General features: G+C 46.8%; 4 protein-coding genes across 5 annotated transcripts; 2 read left to right on the top strand and 2 right to left on the bottom strand.

The window, feature by feature from the left end:
• Positions 1-1,381: 1,381 nt before the first annotated feature.
• Positions 1,382-4,334, bottom strand: Vha26 (V-type proton ATPase subunit Vha26). The gene is made up of 5 exons (XM_020943666.2): positions 4,286-4,334; positions 4,079-4,186; positions 3,311-3,523; positions 2,917-3,243; positions 1,382-2,841 (listed from the first exon to the last, which is right to left on the bottom strand). The coding sequence occupies exons 2-5, from the start codon at positions 4,109-4,111 to the stop codon at positions 2,734-2,736; spliced, it is 681 nt and encodes a 226-aa protein (XP_020799325.1). The 5' UTR covers positions 4,112-4,186; positions 4,286-4,334; the 3' UTR covers positions 1,382-2,733.
• A 64-nt stretch (positions 4,335-4,398) lies between these two features.
• Positions 4,399-6,210, top strand: noi (splicing factor 3a subunit 3 noi). Its single transcript, XM_020943665.2, has one exon. The coding sequence runs from the start codon at positions 4,572-4,574 to the stop codon at positions 6,081-6,083; it is 1,512 nt and encodes a 503-aa protein (XP_020799324.2). The 5' UTR covers positions 4,399-4,571; the 3' UTR covers positions 6,084-6,210.
• A 63-nt stretch (positions 6,211-6,273) lies between these two features.
• Positions 6,274-7,523, bottom strand: PolZ2 (DNA polymerase zeta subunit 2). The gene has a single exon (XM_020943668.2). It carries the CDS (start codon positions 7,409-7,411, stop codon positions 6,803-6,805), a length of 609 nt encoding a protein of 202 aa, XP_020799327.2. The 5' UTR covers positions 7,412-7,523; the 3' UTR covers positions 6,274-6,802.
• Positions 7,524-8,292: 769 nt separating this feature from the next.
• On the top strand, positions 8,293-17,257 carry LOC110177268 (uncharacterized). 2 transcript variants are annotated; one of them, XM_086826228.1, is made up of 8 exons: positions 8,293-9,200; positions 9,291-11,069; positions 11,124-11,510; positions 11,655-15,726; positions 15,824-15,891; positions 15,959-16,087; positions 16,167-16,369; positions 16,428-17,257. In XM_086826228.1, the coding sequence occupies exons 1-7, from the start codon at positions 8,874-8,876 to the stop codon at positions 16,326-16,328; spliced, it is 6,924 nt and encodes a 2,307-aa protein (XP_086682354.1). In that variant the 5' UTR covers positions 8,293-8,873; the 3' UTR covers positions 16,329-16,369; positions 16,428-17,257. The 2 variants fall into 2 exon arrangements, with proteins under 2 accessions (XP_086682354.1, XP_020799579.2); XM_020943920.2 differs by having other exon boundaries at positions 9,291-11,510.
• The last annotated feature ends 109 nt before the right edge of the window (positions 17,258-17,366 follow it).

Below are 17,366 nucleotides of genomic sequence, written 5' to 3'. Positions count from 1 at the left end.
CTATATCATAAATTTAATGAAAATTTATTAAAAAGGTATAATTTTTTCCAAAAATTTTCCATCGCTCCTATGGCAGCTATGTATATGTTATAGTATGAATGAAAATCTGTTAAACAGATTTATATATACATATATATAGTCCACCGATTCGCCGTGCTCCGACTCATATACTAGTACAATTATATAGAAGAATAACTCCATAGTGTCGTTCAAATACCTTGTTCTTAATTATGTGCCAATCTCGCACATCTGTGCATATGATTCCCAACTGGTTCTAACATCCCCGGAACGAAGTGACTTCTCCCGGCCAAGTCTCAGATATGTGTTGTGTTACAAAAGTTGCAAGTCATTGTTTATTAGTGTTCAAAGTTAGTAACTGATCATAATACTTACTTACTGCTCATAGATACTTAATGATTATAGTTAGTTACTGGTCATAGATACATACTGTTCAGAGTTAATTACTGATCATAGATACTTACTGTCCAGAGTCACTTACTGGTCATAGATACTTACTGATCATAGTTACTTACTGGTCATAGATACTTACTGTTCAGAGTTACTTACAGCTCATAGTTAATTACTGATCATAGTTCTATAAATCGTCCGATTGTTCCTATGGCAGATATATATATGTATATATATTGTCCGCCGATTTACCATACTCCGACTTATATACAAGTAAAATGATATAAAAGAATAAATCCATTGTTTTCTTCAAATAGCTTGAAATGTGCTCGAAAGCAAATCTCGCACATCTTTGCATATGATTCCCAACTGGTTCTAACATCCCCGGAACGAAGTGACCTCTGCCGGCCAGGTCTCAGATATGTGTTGTGTTAAAAAAGTTGCAAGTCATTGTTTTTTAGTGTTCAAATTTAGTAACTGATTACATACTTACTGGTCATGGATACTTACTGATAATAGTTACTTGGTGGTTATAGATACTTACTGATCATAGTTACTTAATGATTATACATACTTATTGATCATAGTACTTACTTACTGATCTTAGTTACATACTGATCATAGTTACTTACTGTTCATAGTTACTTACTTTTAAAAGATACTTGCTGATTATCTACATTCAAGAACCGTTTGTTTGGCAGTTATATTATATAGTATTCCGATTTTCATAAAACTAAAAACGAATTTTTATAATAATAAAAGATGGAATCAAATTCGATAAAAATATGTTAAAAACTGTAAAAGTTTTTTTTTTTTTTAAATCTATTTCATCAATATGACTCACCTCAACAGGTTGCAGCTATAATAATAGGCTTAACTTACTTTTATTCCATTAAAACATTAATATGCTAAGACAAGTATTATTTTTTTTATTGCATATTAAACTAGAAATTAAAAAGAGAATGACATTTAGTTTTGTTTTTGGAAATACTGTTTTTATTCAACATAAATTTTGTTTAAAAGTAATTTTTCTTGCATTTCGTATTTCATGTAATGTATATAGTACTCGATGTTATATAATAACGCATATGCTATTTTTGTATTTGCTTGCTAAATCTGTAGTTATTCATCATATTTTTGAACAATTCAATTTACTTGGTAACGTTGATTAGAAATGAGCCTGAAGAATACACTATGAACATTCAAATACAAGGATCAATAGCTGTAGTTTTAGATCTGGATATGATGGTGCAGCGAAGGAAGGCTGGAAGCGAAGGCAGTTTCTCGGCACCCCATAAATTGAGTCATACTAATTTCCATTTTTTTTTTTTCTTTTCATTTTTAATATTTTGTGTAAAGTATTTATACGGAAGCTGAACTTAAGGTCAACAAATTTAGCTACTTGAGCCGGCCGCTTGGCAATACTTCAACGTCGTGGATGCGATTGTGGCTATGATGATGGCTTTTTATGTGGTGCGTGCGGGTGTGTATTCGTTTTTTCGCTCGCTCAACAACAGACATTGATGATCTTCGGGGATATTATGGTGCCAGGTGTCAGCTGCACACGCGTCCGTTGCCCTCGAAGCAGCGAAATCAGTCACATTCTGGTGGTGTCCATTTCGGTGCTCCGGCGGGCAACAATGCTGAATGGGCGCGTGCACAGACTGCCAGCGGCACGAAGAAGGGGTTACTATTACGCTGCCGATGCTCCTGCTCCTCCTAACCGCTGCACAACACGATAATTACAAACACAAACGACACAAAGATATATGTATATGTAAGAGTTCAACAAAGACTACAGACGACAGAAATTAATTTACAAAAAAGATAACGCATTGGAGGGGGTGCAAAAAAGTAGAAAACAAAATTCTTGGGACAGGAATGTATGCAAATTTTAAAGTGTATGTATACAATTAAAAGCACATGCCTGAAGACCTACTGCTCAGAAATATGCGTATATGTAGATGTAAAAAAAACGAACAAACTTTAACAAACTCGTATTATGCTTTTGTATGCTGCTCCCAGGATCGTGTCCTCTAAACTATATAGTAAGTATTGGCATACACCATATATATATCGGACCATATATATGAGTTTTGTGTGAATAGTAGATATTACAAAGACAACGAACGGCAAAGTGTTTTGAATCGAATATAACCCTAGCTGCTGTTGCCGACTCTGCCAAAGAATGAGTTTACTTTTCGGTTCAATATTTAGTGGGTGGTTGGTAATAACTTGAACTGTTCCTGCTGGATAGGTGTTGATGCTGGCTGGTTCTCTTCTATCTGGTTACTCTGTTGGATTTTGTGTTTTGCACTTAACAATTTAGTCGGTGAATTTACGATTGACGTTGCGGCCGAACAGGGCGTTACGAATCTCGGGCACCAGCTGCTGGGAAATCAGCTCTAATCTGGATTCCAGAGTGTTGGGGACCTGTTAGGAAATAAGTCAAGGTCAAGGCTTAGTTTGGTTAGCCCACTGGTTGGGAAAGCTGCTATGGGCACATACCTTGATGCGTCCGTTGAGGGCCAGCAGCTCAACACCGCCGCAGGTATCAGCAGAGAGGAAGTCTTTCTCGTCGATGACCAGATCGACGTTCTGGTTTATCTGGGCCTTGTACGACTCAGCGGCTTTGGGCAGGACGTCGCGCACCAGGGGGACATCGACCTCGCGGCAGCGCAGAATCACCTTGGGCTCCATAACTTGGAACAGTCCCTGGACGATGAGCTTGGTCAGCACGGTCTGGTATTCGGACTGGTTCTTGGTAACCTCGCCGAGACGCTTGCGGGCATCATCCAGCACGCTGCTCACATGGTCCTCGCGCACCTTCAGCACCTGTTTAACATTATCGTAGTACCAAATGAGCAGAGATTTCAGCTTTGAACTCCTAAGGAAAACGCACCTTCAGGCGAGCCTGGTTGAGCATGTTGGAGGACTGGATCTTCTTTTGGAGCTCCACCTGTTTCTCCTTCTTCTCGTAGTACTCCATGATCTTGAGACGCTGCTGCTGGACGAGGCGTCCCTTCTCGATGTTGAACTCCTCCTCGGCCTTGGCGTCGATCTCTTCGGCTTTCTCATTGGCCTCCTGCTCAATGAACGCCATCATGTGTTTGATCTGCAACGAACCGGACGAACGAAGCTCAGGTTAGTTGGTCCTGCTAAGTTAATATATCGTCACATGACGATTTCTTTTGGGTATAAACGTTTAAAACTCCAGCCATTATTTATTTTCGTTAACGTTTTCGCGGCTGATAACGTAACGGGGCTTGCTGGTCGTGTGACAGAGTGCGAGTGTGGGGGCGCCGCACTAGTCGTCTCGCTCCAACCAATTGAAACAGTGCGGGGCCGTGTCACATGACCAGCACGTATTTTTTACTCACTTTTTACGCAAAGTATTTGGATAAATATCTTTCGAATCTTTTCAATTGCCATTGTAACCAATAAACCTCTTCCAATTGTGGGATAACTCATCGAAATAATAAGCCCAATCAGTCAGGTAGTAAACAGCCCATCGGAAGGGGCGGCAGCGAATAGTTCACATGACTTGTGGACATTCCTCGGATTGGATCCCATGACTTCGCCATCTTTAGTTGTTACAAACTCCAAGACCAATCTCTTCATTTTCTCCTTAAATTTACATTTGTTTCCCCCCAATTATGCTCCCATTTACCTGTTTCTGTACATCAGCATCGCTCAATGCCATCTTGACTGCTTTTTTTCACTTGCACAAAACCGAAAGAAATTCAAGTGTTTCGAAGAAATCCACGTTCGACCGTGCCTGCAATTGATTACAAATTTATTAAACTAGTAAATTCAGAGCCGAGTTTATATTGAAACTGTGGGAAAACACGAGGAAAGTGGAAAAACGATAAGTTACTTTGCCTTCTGCCCGACGTCTGAAAATTTTCACTGCAAATCGATCATATGATTTTACGGGAAGTGTGACCCTGCTGTGGCAGGCCAAAAAATGTGTATTTGTCGGCAGGGAGGTACTTTTCCGCGTCTGCGGCGAATGGTATGTCGGCGCTTCGCGGTGACTGCTTCATCTCCATGTACACATGCTGAATAGAAGAAAAAAGTTGTTTTCGTCTGGATTTCGGTGAAAATAAAGCATTTATTCCAATTTAATTTGCATCGCAACAGTACTTTCACACTAGAGAGCCATGGAGACGCTTCTGGAGCAGCAGCGGCGCTACCATGAGGAGCGCGAACGCCTGGTCAAGCTGATGGTAGACGAGCACGCCACGAAGAAGCCGGGCGAGAAGGAGCGCATCCACTCGGAGCACCGGCTCAAGTACCTCATGGAGCTGCACCACAACGCCACCGCCCAATTGCGCGACCTGTACGAGGACAAGGACAACGAGCGCAAGGCGGAGATTGCCGCCTTGTCGGGACCCAATGAGTTCAATGAGTTCTATGCCCGCCTCAAGCAGATCAAGCAATTCTACAAGTCGCATCCCGCCGAGGTGAGCGTGCCGCTGTCCGTCGAGTTCGACGAGATGATTCGCGTGTACAACAATCCGGACGACATGAGCGCCCTAGTGGAGTTTACTGACGAGGAGGGCGGAGGCCGTTATCTGGACCTCAATGAGTGCTACGAACTGTATTTGAATCTGCGCGCCGTAGAGAAACTGGACTACATCACCTACTTGATGTCCTTCGACCACGTTTTTGACATACCGCGCGAGCGAAAGAACCGAGAGTACCGGAAGTACTTGGAAACCCTCAACGATTATCTGCACCACTTCATCCTGCGAATTCAGCCGCTGCTGGACTTGGAGGGGGAATTGCTGAAGGTAGAGCTCGATTTTCAGAGACAATGGCTGCTTGGCGTCTTTCCCGGCTGGTCACTCAAGGAGACAGAGTCGGCGTTGGCCAATACTGGCGCTCACCTCGATCTCTCCGCCTTCTCCAGTTGGGAGGAGCTGGCATCTCTGGGACTGGATCGTCTCAAGTCTGCCCTGGTGGCCTTGGGGCTGAAGTGTGGCGGCACACTAGAGGAGCGTGCCCAGCGGCTGTTTTCGACAAAAGGGAAGAGCACTCTGGATCCAGCATTGATGGCAAAGAAACCCAGCGCCAAATCTGCCACCGCTCAGTCACGTGAAGGCGAGCGTCACAAGGAGATTGCTCAGCTGGAGGCTTTACTGTACAAGTACGCTGAGCTCTTGTCTGAGCAGCGGGCAGCCACAAAGGAGAATGTGCAGCGGAAGCAGGCTCGAACCGGCGGCGAGCGGGACGACAGCGATGTGGAAGCCAGCGAGTCGGACAACGACGACGACCCTGATGCCGACGATGTGCCCTACAATCCCAAAAATTTGCCACTTGGCTGGGACGGCAAACCAATACCCTATTGGCTGTACAAGCTGCACGGCCTGAACATCAGTTACAATTGCGAGATCTGTGGCAATTTCACGTACAAGGGTCCCAAAGCCTTCCAGAGACATTTCGCTGAGTGGCGTCATGCGCACGGCATGCGATGCCTGGGTATTCCCAACACCGCCCACTTCGCCAACGTTACCCAGATCGAGGACGCGATAACGTTGTGGGAAAAGCTCAAGTCGCAGAAGCAAAGCGAGCGCTGGATAGCCGATCAGGAGGAGGAGTTCGAGGACTCGTTGGGCAACGTGGTCAACCGGAAAACATTTGAGGATCTGAAGCGCCAGGGACTGCTCTAGAGTATAGATTTAGTAGCTGTTGGGTGCAGCGTAGTATATGGACAATTTAAATTCACTATTCTGTAAATCCAACCCATAAAGTTCGAAGTCACCCATTTATAAAATAAAAGTCTTATCTAAAACCATATAATTGTGAGCAAAAATAATTATTCATCCCGCACCTTTGCGGGAGAAGTAAAACTGCAATTGATTAACTTTTTCAGAAGTCATCTCTTTATTTTAAGCATTTTTATCCAATTTGCGCATATCTGGATTATTTTATAGCGTATATGTGTATATTTATGCATGCGTATGTGTTTATTGTATAAAGCAGCTGTGAAATTGAACTAATATCATTTTAAAAATTAATACTTATTAAATAGTAGAATCCACAAGACAAGCTTAAGCTTATTATCGATAATTTGGATAAATAACTAAATTATACTTAACAAACGACTATCCAAATTAAAAGGAAGTAAATATATATAATTTTATGTATATACAAGTGAAATTTTAGTTTAAAATTAATTAACTTGCGGTAATGTTTAAACGTAAACTTTGCTTGTCATTGAACTAGGAACTAAAAATTTCAGACCCAACAGTGAGTATTTTAGTCATGAATGTATAGAGTTATCCAAAGATTGTCATTACATTTCTTAACAGAAGAAGCGAACCTTTTGAATAGCAATGCAAATAATATTTAATTAATTACTGACTTAAGATCTACATACATATATGATTCAGCCAAAGATGTATGCCTGCATTTTGAGTCCAACATTTTCCACCTTGGCCAAGGGAAGCAGGGAAATCTTTTGCGATGGCGCCTGCGACTCGAAGTTCTCGATCTGGAGATAGGGAAACTCTTGGTACTGCGAGTCATGGCTCAGCCGGACGAATGCATCCTGGAAAGTGTGCACATGGACCTTAAAGAGGCATCGACCGTGCGAAAGCCTGGGCAGATGCTTTACCCGCTCGGATAGTTTGTAAATTGCCGAGCGCAACTGTTGCTCATACTCCATCAAATTAGGATCCTGTGGCGCTGACTTGGAACCTGGATCCTCAAGGGACTCCACCTGGAGCTGGTAGCTTTCTAATGGCTCATTATCCTTTTGGTAAATAATCACCTCCAAACATAGCAGCTCCTGGTGGGCGAGTAATTCCCTGGCAGATCGCAAAACAGACGCCAAATACTTGTTGAGCGGCGGAAAAATAGAGACCAAGACCGGGGTGTTGTAAATACGACGTTTCTTGAATATCTGAGCCGGATAAACGCCCCGCGAGTATAGAATATGGTGTATTAACACCTCCATAGCTTCCAAGTAAATGTCGATTGTTTTTTCAGACTGCATTTTCTAAACAAGCAAAATAACGTCGCAAAAATAAAAATCAATATCAGCAGTAGCGCTTAGAGATGGAAAACCATTAGTGGTGCCATCGATTTATATTTATATTCATAATTCGATTGATACCATGGAAACTATCGATGGGTTGGACTATCTAATCAGCAGAGCTGCCAACTTGGACATATTCTAATTTAATTATTATTTATTATTTGATATATTATTTTACTGTTTTACACAATTGATGTACTATTTTGGAATCTTTCTTGCTAAATAATGCTCTTGAAATGTTTTGCATTACAAGTTGTACAATATTTTTTTAAAATTATGATATTTTCCACAAATTCTTAGAACGTTGTCTAAGAGCGCAACTTGTATTTTTTTTGAAAAAAAAGATAAATTAAAAATATAATTTGATATCAGAAATTTAGAAAAAGGAATGTGCCTCTCTTATTTTGTTTGAAACACGACGAAATAAAGATCTATAATAAATGATCTAAATAAAATAAATAAATAAAAACAATTTAAAAATGTATACATATGCATGTATAACAAATGAAAAGTAAATAAATGTAATCAGATATGGCTATTCTCACTTGTGACTTGATCTAACTCTATTTCTTTTATATATTATGTTACTTTCGTATATGTATGCACTGTAGGTCACTACGTGGACAGCCAATGATGAAATCACACGAATCTTAACCAATAAAAGGCAAGGCATGAAAAATAAACAATGTCGTAAAACTTTAATTAATTTCGTCTAGAACTGTTTTATTATGTGTTTGTTTGGAAGCCATATGTTAAATAAAATTTATAGATTTGAAGCTGATCTAAGCTAGTGTGATAATCATTCCAAAAAATACTGTCATTAGTATTTAGCCCAGAGTATTTTTGTATAGGCTTTGCACGGTCACACTGCTGCCGTACATCGGCAACAGCGGCAATCTATCGTTAGCTATATTCAACGGCCTGTCCCATCTCTAGCTGAAAAAATGGCTGAAATTGGAGTGTGTGTGTGAATAAAACTGTGTGTGAAAAATTTGCGTTTGAAACCAATTTGAAAATACAGGCGTTGCAGCCACAAAATTGCTGCCCCTCGTCCACTGCCCACTGCAGCTGCCTAGTCCGTGTGTGCACACGGCGCAGGAGACCGAGCGATCGCTAGACGGAGCGCCGAAAAATTTGCGATTGATGCCACTCTCGGCACTCAGCGGCCTGCAATTATAGACAAGCAAAGCGCAAGCTAAGCGAACACACGGATTACATTCTGGCTGGGCGAGATCGAGAATGTAGTTGGCAAACCAAAGCAGAGCAGAGAAGCTTCGGGGCACGGATAACTAGATGAAAATTCAGCAAAGACCAGCACTCCCTATTTGTAATATATATGTAATACACACGCGCCTGCCCCGCCGACAGTGTACACACATCTATATATCGGCTTGATACACACATACGCAGTTGCATCAGCATGCCCGACCGTGATTCTGGATCCGATTCCGACGCTGGCCCATCCATGAATCAGCAGCAAAAGCAGCAGGCCGCGCGGCCCAAGCGGAACCGGCGCATCATCATGCGGATCGAATTTAACGATTCGGATGACACTGCCTCGGATCCCGAACTCGATCAGCGGCCCTCCTGCTCAACGGCTGCGGCGGCGTGGCAACTTCGCAGCACTCGGCGTCAGGAGGAGGAGATGGAATCGAATTCCGACTCGGATGCAGTGCCTCGAAAGTTCACGCGCAAGCAGCGCAGTCGCTACGGGCCGCAGAGCGACTGCTCCTCCAGTGGCAGTGAGGTACGATCACGCACTATTCTGGAATGCAGCGAGTGGGAATCGCAAAGTTGTGAAATAACAATTCAATGTGTCCCAATTATTTCATTGCAGATCAATCAACGTCCCATGCGCAGCACCAAGAGAAAAAAGGTAGTGTCCACCGAGGAGGAGGACGAGTCGGAGGAGGGTAGTACTGCGGGACGTAGAGTACAGCGCACTACGGGTGAGCCGGATCCCGGCTTCACTTCCGACAGCAGCAGTAACGATTTGCTCGAGAAGTGTCCCATCTGTCTGCTTACCTTCCGGCAACAGGAGATCGGCACCCCGGCAACCTGCGAGCATGTTTTCTGTGCAGCCTGCATCGATGCCTGGTCGCGAAATGTTCAAACCTGTCCAATCGACCGAATCGCGTTTGACCGGATTGTGGTGAGGGATTCCTACGCCAATCGCAAGGTGGTGAGAGAGGTGAGAGTCGACTTGAGCAAGTCGAAGACCGAGTTGGCGTTGGACGAAGAGGTTGAGGGGGGCGCGGCACTGGAAGAGGACGTGACCAATTGTGAGATCTGCGACAGTCCGGAGCGCGAGGATGTGATGCTTCTGTGCGACAGCTGCAACCAAGGATATCACATGGACTGCCTGGATCCCCCGCTCCATGAGATTCCGGCTGGTTCCTGGTACTGCGATAATTGCATCGATTCCGAGGATGAGGACCCCGATGAGCAAATGGAATTGGCCGACGACTTGAGCCAGCTGTATGAGGATATTAGAGGCATGGGCCTGCCCGAGACGCGCCTCCGGGTGCGAGAAGTTCAGCAACCGCCGAGGATTCTACGCACTCGACAGAACGAGCGCATCCGAGCGGCAATCCTGCGACGCACTCGATCCGATACTGCCTCGGCGGAAGGTTCTACTCAGACTCGCACGAGAACCCGCACCACCACAACAACCACTACTACTACAACAACAACTCGACGGACCACCACCAGCACGACCAGAAGAACAGCGCCACGACGCCGCCGGAGGAGACCTCGACACCGCACTTATGTGGTGGAGTATGATCTGAACAACTTTGACGAGAAGTTTGCCTTAAAGACCAGCAGGAAGGTGATCCGTCGTCGTCGACGCCGCCGACGTCGTGTTGCTGCCACCGCCTCCAGTGAGGGACCAGGACGCCGACTTACCGCCAGCAAACGACTGGCAGAGCAGATGGGTGTCAAGTCGGAAGGAGTTCACCGGTCGCATCTGAGCGGAGGAACCGCCGCCAGTTTCACACTGTTTGGCAATGCAAACGACCTTGAATACTTTTCGGACAGCGAGCCAGACTGCGATGGCGCGCCATCCTCCGTCGGACTTGGCTCCACTGCAGTTCAAACCTCGGTTCGCATCGCTAGTGTCGGAGCACCACGTAATCGGAAGGCATTGCTTCATGGCAAAGCTCGGACGGCGGCCACTTCATCCGCGTCGGCTTCAGGCGCAGCTGGAGACATTTTGTCCTCCATTTTAGAACTGCAGGATCGGTGGCACGACGCCTCTCGGAACTTGAGCGACGTGCATATTCGAGCCGATGGCAGTCTAAATCTTCCTCCTAGAGTGGCGCCTGCAGCAGCACCCGCGGCTTCTTCAAACCCCGCAGAGCACGTTACCCAGGCGCCGCTGTACCAGCGCGGAGGAGCAGGACCCAATTTCAGTAGAGGCGGTGGAGCGGGCGGTGGTGATAACTATAACAATCGCTACAGCGGAAATAACAGCTTCAGGGGTGGTGGCGGAGAATCAAGCGCTGGTGGAGGAGTACTCCAATCAACCGGCGGCGGCAGCGGAGACGGCCAACAGGCTGGCGGTTTCAGCAATCAAAACTTTAGCAGCCCCAGCGCCAACAATACCAACACAAACGTAACTAGCTTCACACCCTTCCACCTGCGCTTTAATACGCCCAATCGCCAGCAGCAGCAGCGCCAGAACATGCCACCTGCCAACCAGCCAAACATCTCACCTTTTCGCGGAAGTACGCCAACAGTCGCGCCGGCACCGGTGGCGCCATCGAACACCTTTCCGGGACAACCTCCGCTTTTCGGTCCGCCTCCTTCCGTCAACCACCATCCGCCACCGGCTATGGGACTGCCGCCAGTTCTATCGGTACCACCTCCTCCCACGCCACCCGCCAGCCTCTCGTGGAACAATCCGATATTCAAGCTAAACACAATGCGAGCAGATGATGATACCGACAACTGTCCCAACTTTTCGATTTACTCGCAAGCGTCTCAGGCGGTGGCCAACGCGTCGGCCATGTCTACGGGAGTGCCCTACGGACCAGCTGCTGAGGAGCCCGATAAGGTATAATGGAAAACTTATAGCTTAAGCTTCCTCGTTTACTTATTGAAAGGAAAATTGGACTGGGCTCAAGCTCCAAGCATTCCACCCGCAGATGAACTCAACTCTGGTTCTTACTAACAGTGTTATGTTTATTTTCTTTAACAGGGGACACAGGACGATGATGATATGAATGAGGATTTAGTACAATTAGACGACGATGATGACGATGAGAACAATGACATACCATTGCCGTTGGGACCCGAGCCCGAACCGGTGCCCGACAAGGTTAATGAAGATCTGTATGAACCGGAGAATCCAACAGAGGAACCGGAAGAAGCAGACGTAAACGACGAATCGAATAGCGACGGTGTGCCCATGGATGAGGCCGAATCATCCGATCATAACGATGATAACAGCAAAAGCAGCTCCCGCATGGTGGAAGCCCCTCAACCAGAGCACGTCGATGAGGAAGAGGAGGAGACAAAGACGCGAAGCACTCCCAGTCCGGCGGTTAAGGAGGACCGAGTGGCAGAGCGAGACCGGGCCAAGGGTGTACTGGAGCTGTACGACGATAGCGACTGGGAAGAGTTGGACATTGACAAGCCCAAGGAGTTCGAAAAGGCGCTGGATATGGGGACAGATGCAGAGGTCGCAGCTTCACCCAAACCAGCAGCTTCCAAAAAGTCAGCACCGAAGAAAGATGGTAAGACGGATAAAGATGGGAATGCGAGCGGTAGTGACCATGAGCAGGATCGCTCCTACACACCCTGTTTGGACGAAAAGATATTGGGCGATGGCGAGGAGGACGCAACAGGGGCTGCTAAGAAGAACGATGCCAATAGCAGTCGAAAGTCTCGTTCCTCTAACGCGTCTGACGATGAGGAGGAACCGGATCGAGCGCCGGCCATTAGCACGGATATTGTGTCCGAAGACGACCTAACAAATGAAAACCAATCTAAACGGCGCAGTCGTAGCCCTCGGAGTCGCAGCCGGAGTGGTAGCCAAGGAGAAGACGTCACCAAGGACAACTCCAAGTCAAAGGCACGTGCAAACCGCAATAAGGAAGAGTCCTTCAAGAAAGTGGGTAAGCGGCAAAAAGATCGCAATTACCGAGGCGATAAGCCGCTGACGGAACGTAACTCCCGTTCGGGTTCGCGAAGTCGCTCGAGACAGAGTCGCTCCAAGAGCCGGAAGCGCAGCAAGAGCAGCAGTCATAGTAAGAGCAGGAGCAGGAGTAGGAGTAGGAGTAACAGCAATAGCAGGAGCGGGAGCAGAAACAGGACCAGGAGTCGTTCGCCCAGCCGCCATCGAAACCGGCGTCGTCGTGGCAGTCGCTCTAAATCCTATTCACGTTCTCGGTCTCGATCCCGAGATCGGTCCTACTCGCCTGGTCGCTACAGGATGGCCTTCCGTGGACGGGACTACCAGCGTGGCTTCATGCGAGGTCGTGGAGGTTTGCGCTTTAATTACCGCAACCAACAGTTTCACAACCGGCCGTTCCAGCATTATGGAAACCAAAACCATCACCACAATCAGCAGCACTTCCACCATCAGAACCAGCACCATGGTCAGCATTACTTCAACCACCACCATCATGGTCAGCAGTTCTTTCAGCGTCCCAAGCGGAGGGAAATGCCTCGCTACGATGTCCGCAATGTGGTGGGAGCATCGAGGCATCACCAGACGCATGGAAAGGATCGTTATGGTCGCGATGCCATGCGCTCGGGTAGAAGCCGTTCGCCAAGGCGTAGCTCACGCAGTTTCTCACGCAGTGTATCTCGTGGATCGAGGGGTGGTTCCTTGCGCTCCCGATCTGGTTCCCCCAAGCGGTTCAGGAGCTTCAGCATGTCGCCCACACCACCGCCGGGTACAACACCCTCTCCGCACAAGCAAGGTGGTAATCGTAGGTCATCTCCGGACAGACGCTACGCCCGCTCGCCCTCGCCTCTGCCGCCTCCGCCCGTTGGAGAAAGGGACCGTAGTCCTGAGTCCATACATTCGCGCGGAGCACGTTCTCTCACCCCCAATCGAATCAATGGAGGAGGCATTAATCGGTCTCCAATATATATTGGTTCCCCGCGCTACACGCCTCGGCTAAGTCGGAGCAGGAGCAGAAGCCGCTCCAAGAGTCCCAAGGATGCGCCCAAGAAAAAGAAAAAGAAGTCGGACAAGAAGAAGAAGAACAAGAAGAGGACGGGCAGTGGTAGTCCAACAGCGGCCGCAAGGATGCGACGCATTTCACGGCAACGTGATCCTTTTGAAGATGACGACTTCTTGGCGCCACAGAGAAAACGAAAGAAGGGAGGTATGGGTACTGGCCAATGGTCGCCCTCACCTTCGCCTGGTCGCTGTGATTTCCTGCATGATAGCGGCTGCCAGGATAAGAACCCATCATGGACACCGCCCCTAGAATCACCTAAGGGCGCCGGAGGCCACTACGACAACGATGGTGGACTATCACCCAAAAAATCCAAGCGCAAGCGGGACAAAAGCAAAAAGAAGAAGAAGCAGCAGCCGTTGGAAAAGCAACGCAAGGAGAAAAAGCGCAAGCGGCGCACTCAGACGCCGGAGCCCCTGCCATCCAAGGAGGTCTTCGCCTCCGGCAACAACATCCTGGTGAGCGTAAGCTTTAACAAAGAGGCGAACAGCGGCAACGCCGTCTCCACGCTGAACTCCCAGCAGCAGCAGCAGCAGCAGTCGATGGTGACTTTACCTTCCATCAGGGACGATCTGTTGAGTAATCGCATGACGTCCATGACCAATAGCAATTTGGCCAGTGTGGTGGGAGTAAACAAGAAGGGCAAGAAAGATAAGTTGCGCAAACGAAAAAAGCTGGAGGCCAAGCCGGTGGCTATCATCGACCTGGAACGCTCACCTTTCCAAGTGCACCAGGAGCCAGCGGATGTTATTGTGCTAACAGACAGCGAGGACGCGACTGATCAAATGTCGATGAGAAGAGACAGGGAGCGGGATAGGGATAGGGATCACGACATTATGAGAGAGAACGGCCAAAGGGAGAAGACCCCGCAGGGCAATTCACTGGAGACAATCATGGAGACATCGTACGAGAACATGACGCAGTCCACCGGCCCCAAGACGCCACCAGAGCCACCGCTGGTCAAGTTCAGCCTGCCCAATAAGAAGTTGCAGCAGCACAAGGTGCGCAACAATCCCCTCCATGATGACGCCGACGACATAAACTCGGCGGACGAACTGGAGGCGGCCGCAGAGGAGCAGACGTCCCAGCATGGCCACAGCAGTCACGATGGCGGCCAGAAGATTGGTCCGAATACGCCGCCGGAGTCGGGTCCGTGCTCGCCGGATGCTTACGATCCCTTCGAGCCGACCAAGTCCCCGTCGCTCTCGCCGCGGTCGCCGACACCTCCTCAGGGTCAGAGTCTGGACAAGCAGCAGGTTGCCAGTATGCCTGCGAGCAGTGCAGCTGGTTCCGGGTCTAGTGACAAGAACGACAACGATGGCGCTCAGGCGACCGTGTCCAATGCAAGCACTAGCACCCAGACCCAGACCAATGTCATCAATCCAGTGGATTTGGTGATGGCGCTGATGAATAAGCCCAACCAAAGCGGAACCGCCAACCAGCAGGAGAGCGAAGTAAGCTCTGCCCAGTACATTAGCAGCAGCTCTATAAGCCTCACCGTTGGATCCAGCACGGGCGGTGGCGGAGCTGGTGTCGGAGGCGAGAACCATGACAAGGGTTCCGATGGCAACTCCATCACTGTTCTCTCTAACGTCTTGCTCACGAGCAGCAGCGTGGTGTCCAGCTCACAGCACATACCCTCGATTTCCAGTCCAACGCCGCTCTCAAAGAAGCTGACACCACTGCCCAAGGCCGGTGGCAGTGTGGCCAGCAGCAGCAGTGGCATTGGGAATCTACCCACCACGAGTGGAGGCGGTGGTGTAGGTACCGGCGGTATGCGAAATGGCAGCGGCAGCGGAAATGCCGGAGGATCGGCCAACGCCCTGGATGACTCGTTTAACATGGACATCGAGAGCCCCTATTCGCCTGGCTCGGCCGACTACGAGGATCTCTTCGAGCCACCAAGCCAGCTGGAGGGAGGCCGTCGGACGAAGGGTGGAGCTGGAGCTGCTGGCAAGACCGAGATGTTCGATAACCTGTTTGGGAGCAGTTCGCCAGTGGGCAACATCCGGGTGACATCGCGCTACAACTCGGGCAAGAAGTACCGCAACAAGAGTGACCGCAAATCAAAAACAAAAGGTGAGTGTTGCCTATTAGATTCTGATTTCCAATTGTTTATTGTATAGAGGATACAAGTTTGCAATTGTAAAACCAATTAATTTTATATTTTTCTCAGGTGGAAGAATACCTGATTCTTATGACGATGTGCCTAATTCGGCAATGGATCTGCAGAACAAGGATAGAGTGAGTCCATTTCAGATATTCCCCATAAAGCTGCGACAAATTATGAATGTTTGTGTTTACTTTGCAGTTTTTACGCAAACTAAATCGACAGGAACGTGTCGTTGAAGAAGTGAAGTTAGTTTTGAAGCCGCACTTTAACAAGAAGGTGATTACCAAGGAGGACTACAAGGACATCATGCGAAGAGCTGTACCCAAGGTAAATTTCAAGCAGGACATTTCAAGCCAATTTACTTGAAACACTCTAAATTTATCTGTTTAAAAATTTTTCTCCTTAGATCTGCCACAGTCGGTCTGGTGAAATCAATCCACACAAGATTAAAAATCTTATTGACGCCTATGTAAAGAAATTCCGGGCGAAGCACAAGAAGTTGAGTCTCCTCAACACGGGACAGGTCAGCAGTGCGGTCAAGTGTGCCGCCTATCTAAAGAAGCTATAAGCAAGCTAGTATGAGAGCGAGCCAACGCCTAGGTTCAGGCAGTAAGAGATGACGCGACGCGTCTTAAGGCATACGATTAATAGGCGTTTAATTTTGCAGCGTTTGGATAGTAAAATCGAAAGAATTTTGTGGTCGCATGCATTCCTACCGCCTACCATCATCAAATTTAAAATCAACTATATTCACCGGCCGCAATGGAAGAAGATATGGAAAAGTAAAAGGAACCACTCATAAACTGTCATTATAACTATTGGAATTTAGTTTTTAAGTCAATTTTAGGTCACATTACGAATGATTTTTAGAGCTTAAGCGTAACAAAGAGAGAAGTGAAGAAGTATTTAAAATTAAGCAGAAGCAACCTTTGCCACCCAATATTTTCATTTTTACCCAAAGCACTATACACAAAAATACTTTATTTATATATCAAGACTAGTTCATTAGATTGTTTATTCGTATGACACCCTGTAATGATAATATTGTAACTGTGTTCTGCAGTTAATTTAACCAATTGTAAGTAGTTGAGTGATGAATGCAAAAATAATTATATTTTACCTCTGATAATTTAAAAATATTTAAATTAAATCACACTTGAGAAACCTAATTGAGAGCCCAGCCCAGGAACACCATTGGCCTGTACGAACATCTCGTGGCGTCGCCTATGCAATGGAGTGCTACTTTTCTTGAGACGGTAGAGAGTGTTGTATCGAACGATTGTAATTATGTATTCATATACGAATAACTGAATGGACAGTTGGACAGTTTATTTATTCAAACACTTGATTTCGCATAGTCTGCTGTCAGTTATGATTTTGAAATAAAGAGTAAAGAGTATATTGAAATATACAATTAATACATACACGAATTGTGCTAAATCGTTTTGTAAATATATCCATTTAAATAAAAATAAAAGCGACCATTAACTAATCCAATTATGATATATGGCCTTTAGGGGTGGGCCTAAAGAATATTCGTTGTTTTCCGAGACTTGAGCTAAATCATGGTTTTATTTTGTTTCGAAACTTGATAATCTTTTAGATA

The sequence above is a fragment of the Drosophila serrata genome, unplaced genomic scaffold (genome assembly GCF_035046125.1).
Source record: "Drosophila serrata isolate PLE 108 unplaced genomic scaffold, ASM3504612v1 contig_156, whole genome shotgun sequence".
Classification (NCBI taxonomy): Eukaryota; Metazoa; Arthropoda; class Insecta; order Diptera; family Drosophilidae; genus Drosophila; species Drosophila serrata.
This window is presented reverse-complemented; position numbering and strand designations above follow the sequence as displayed.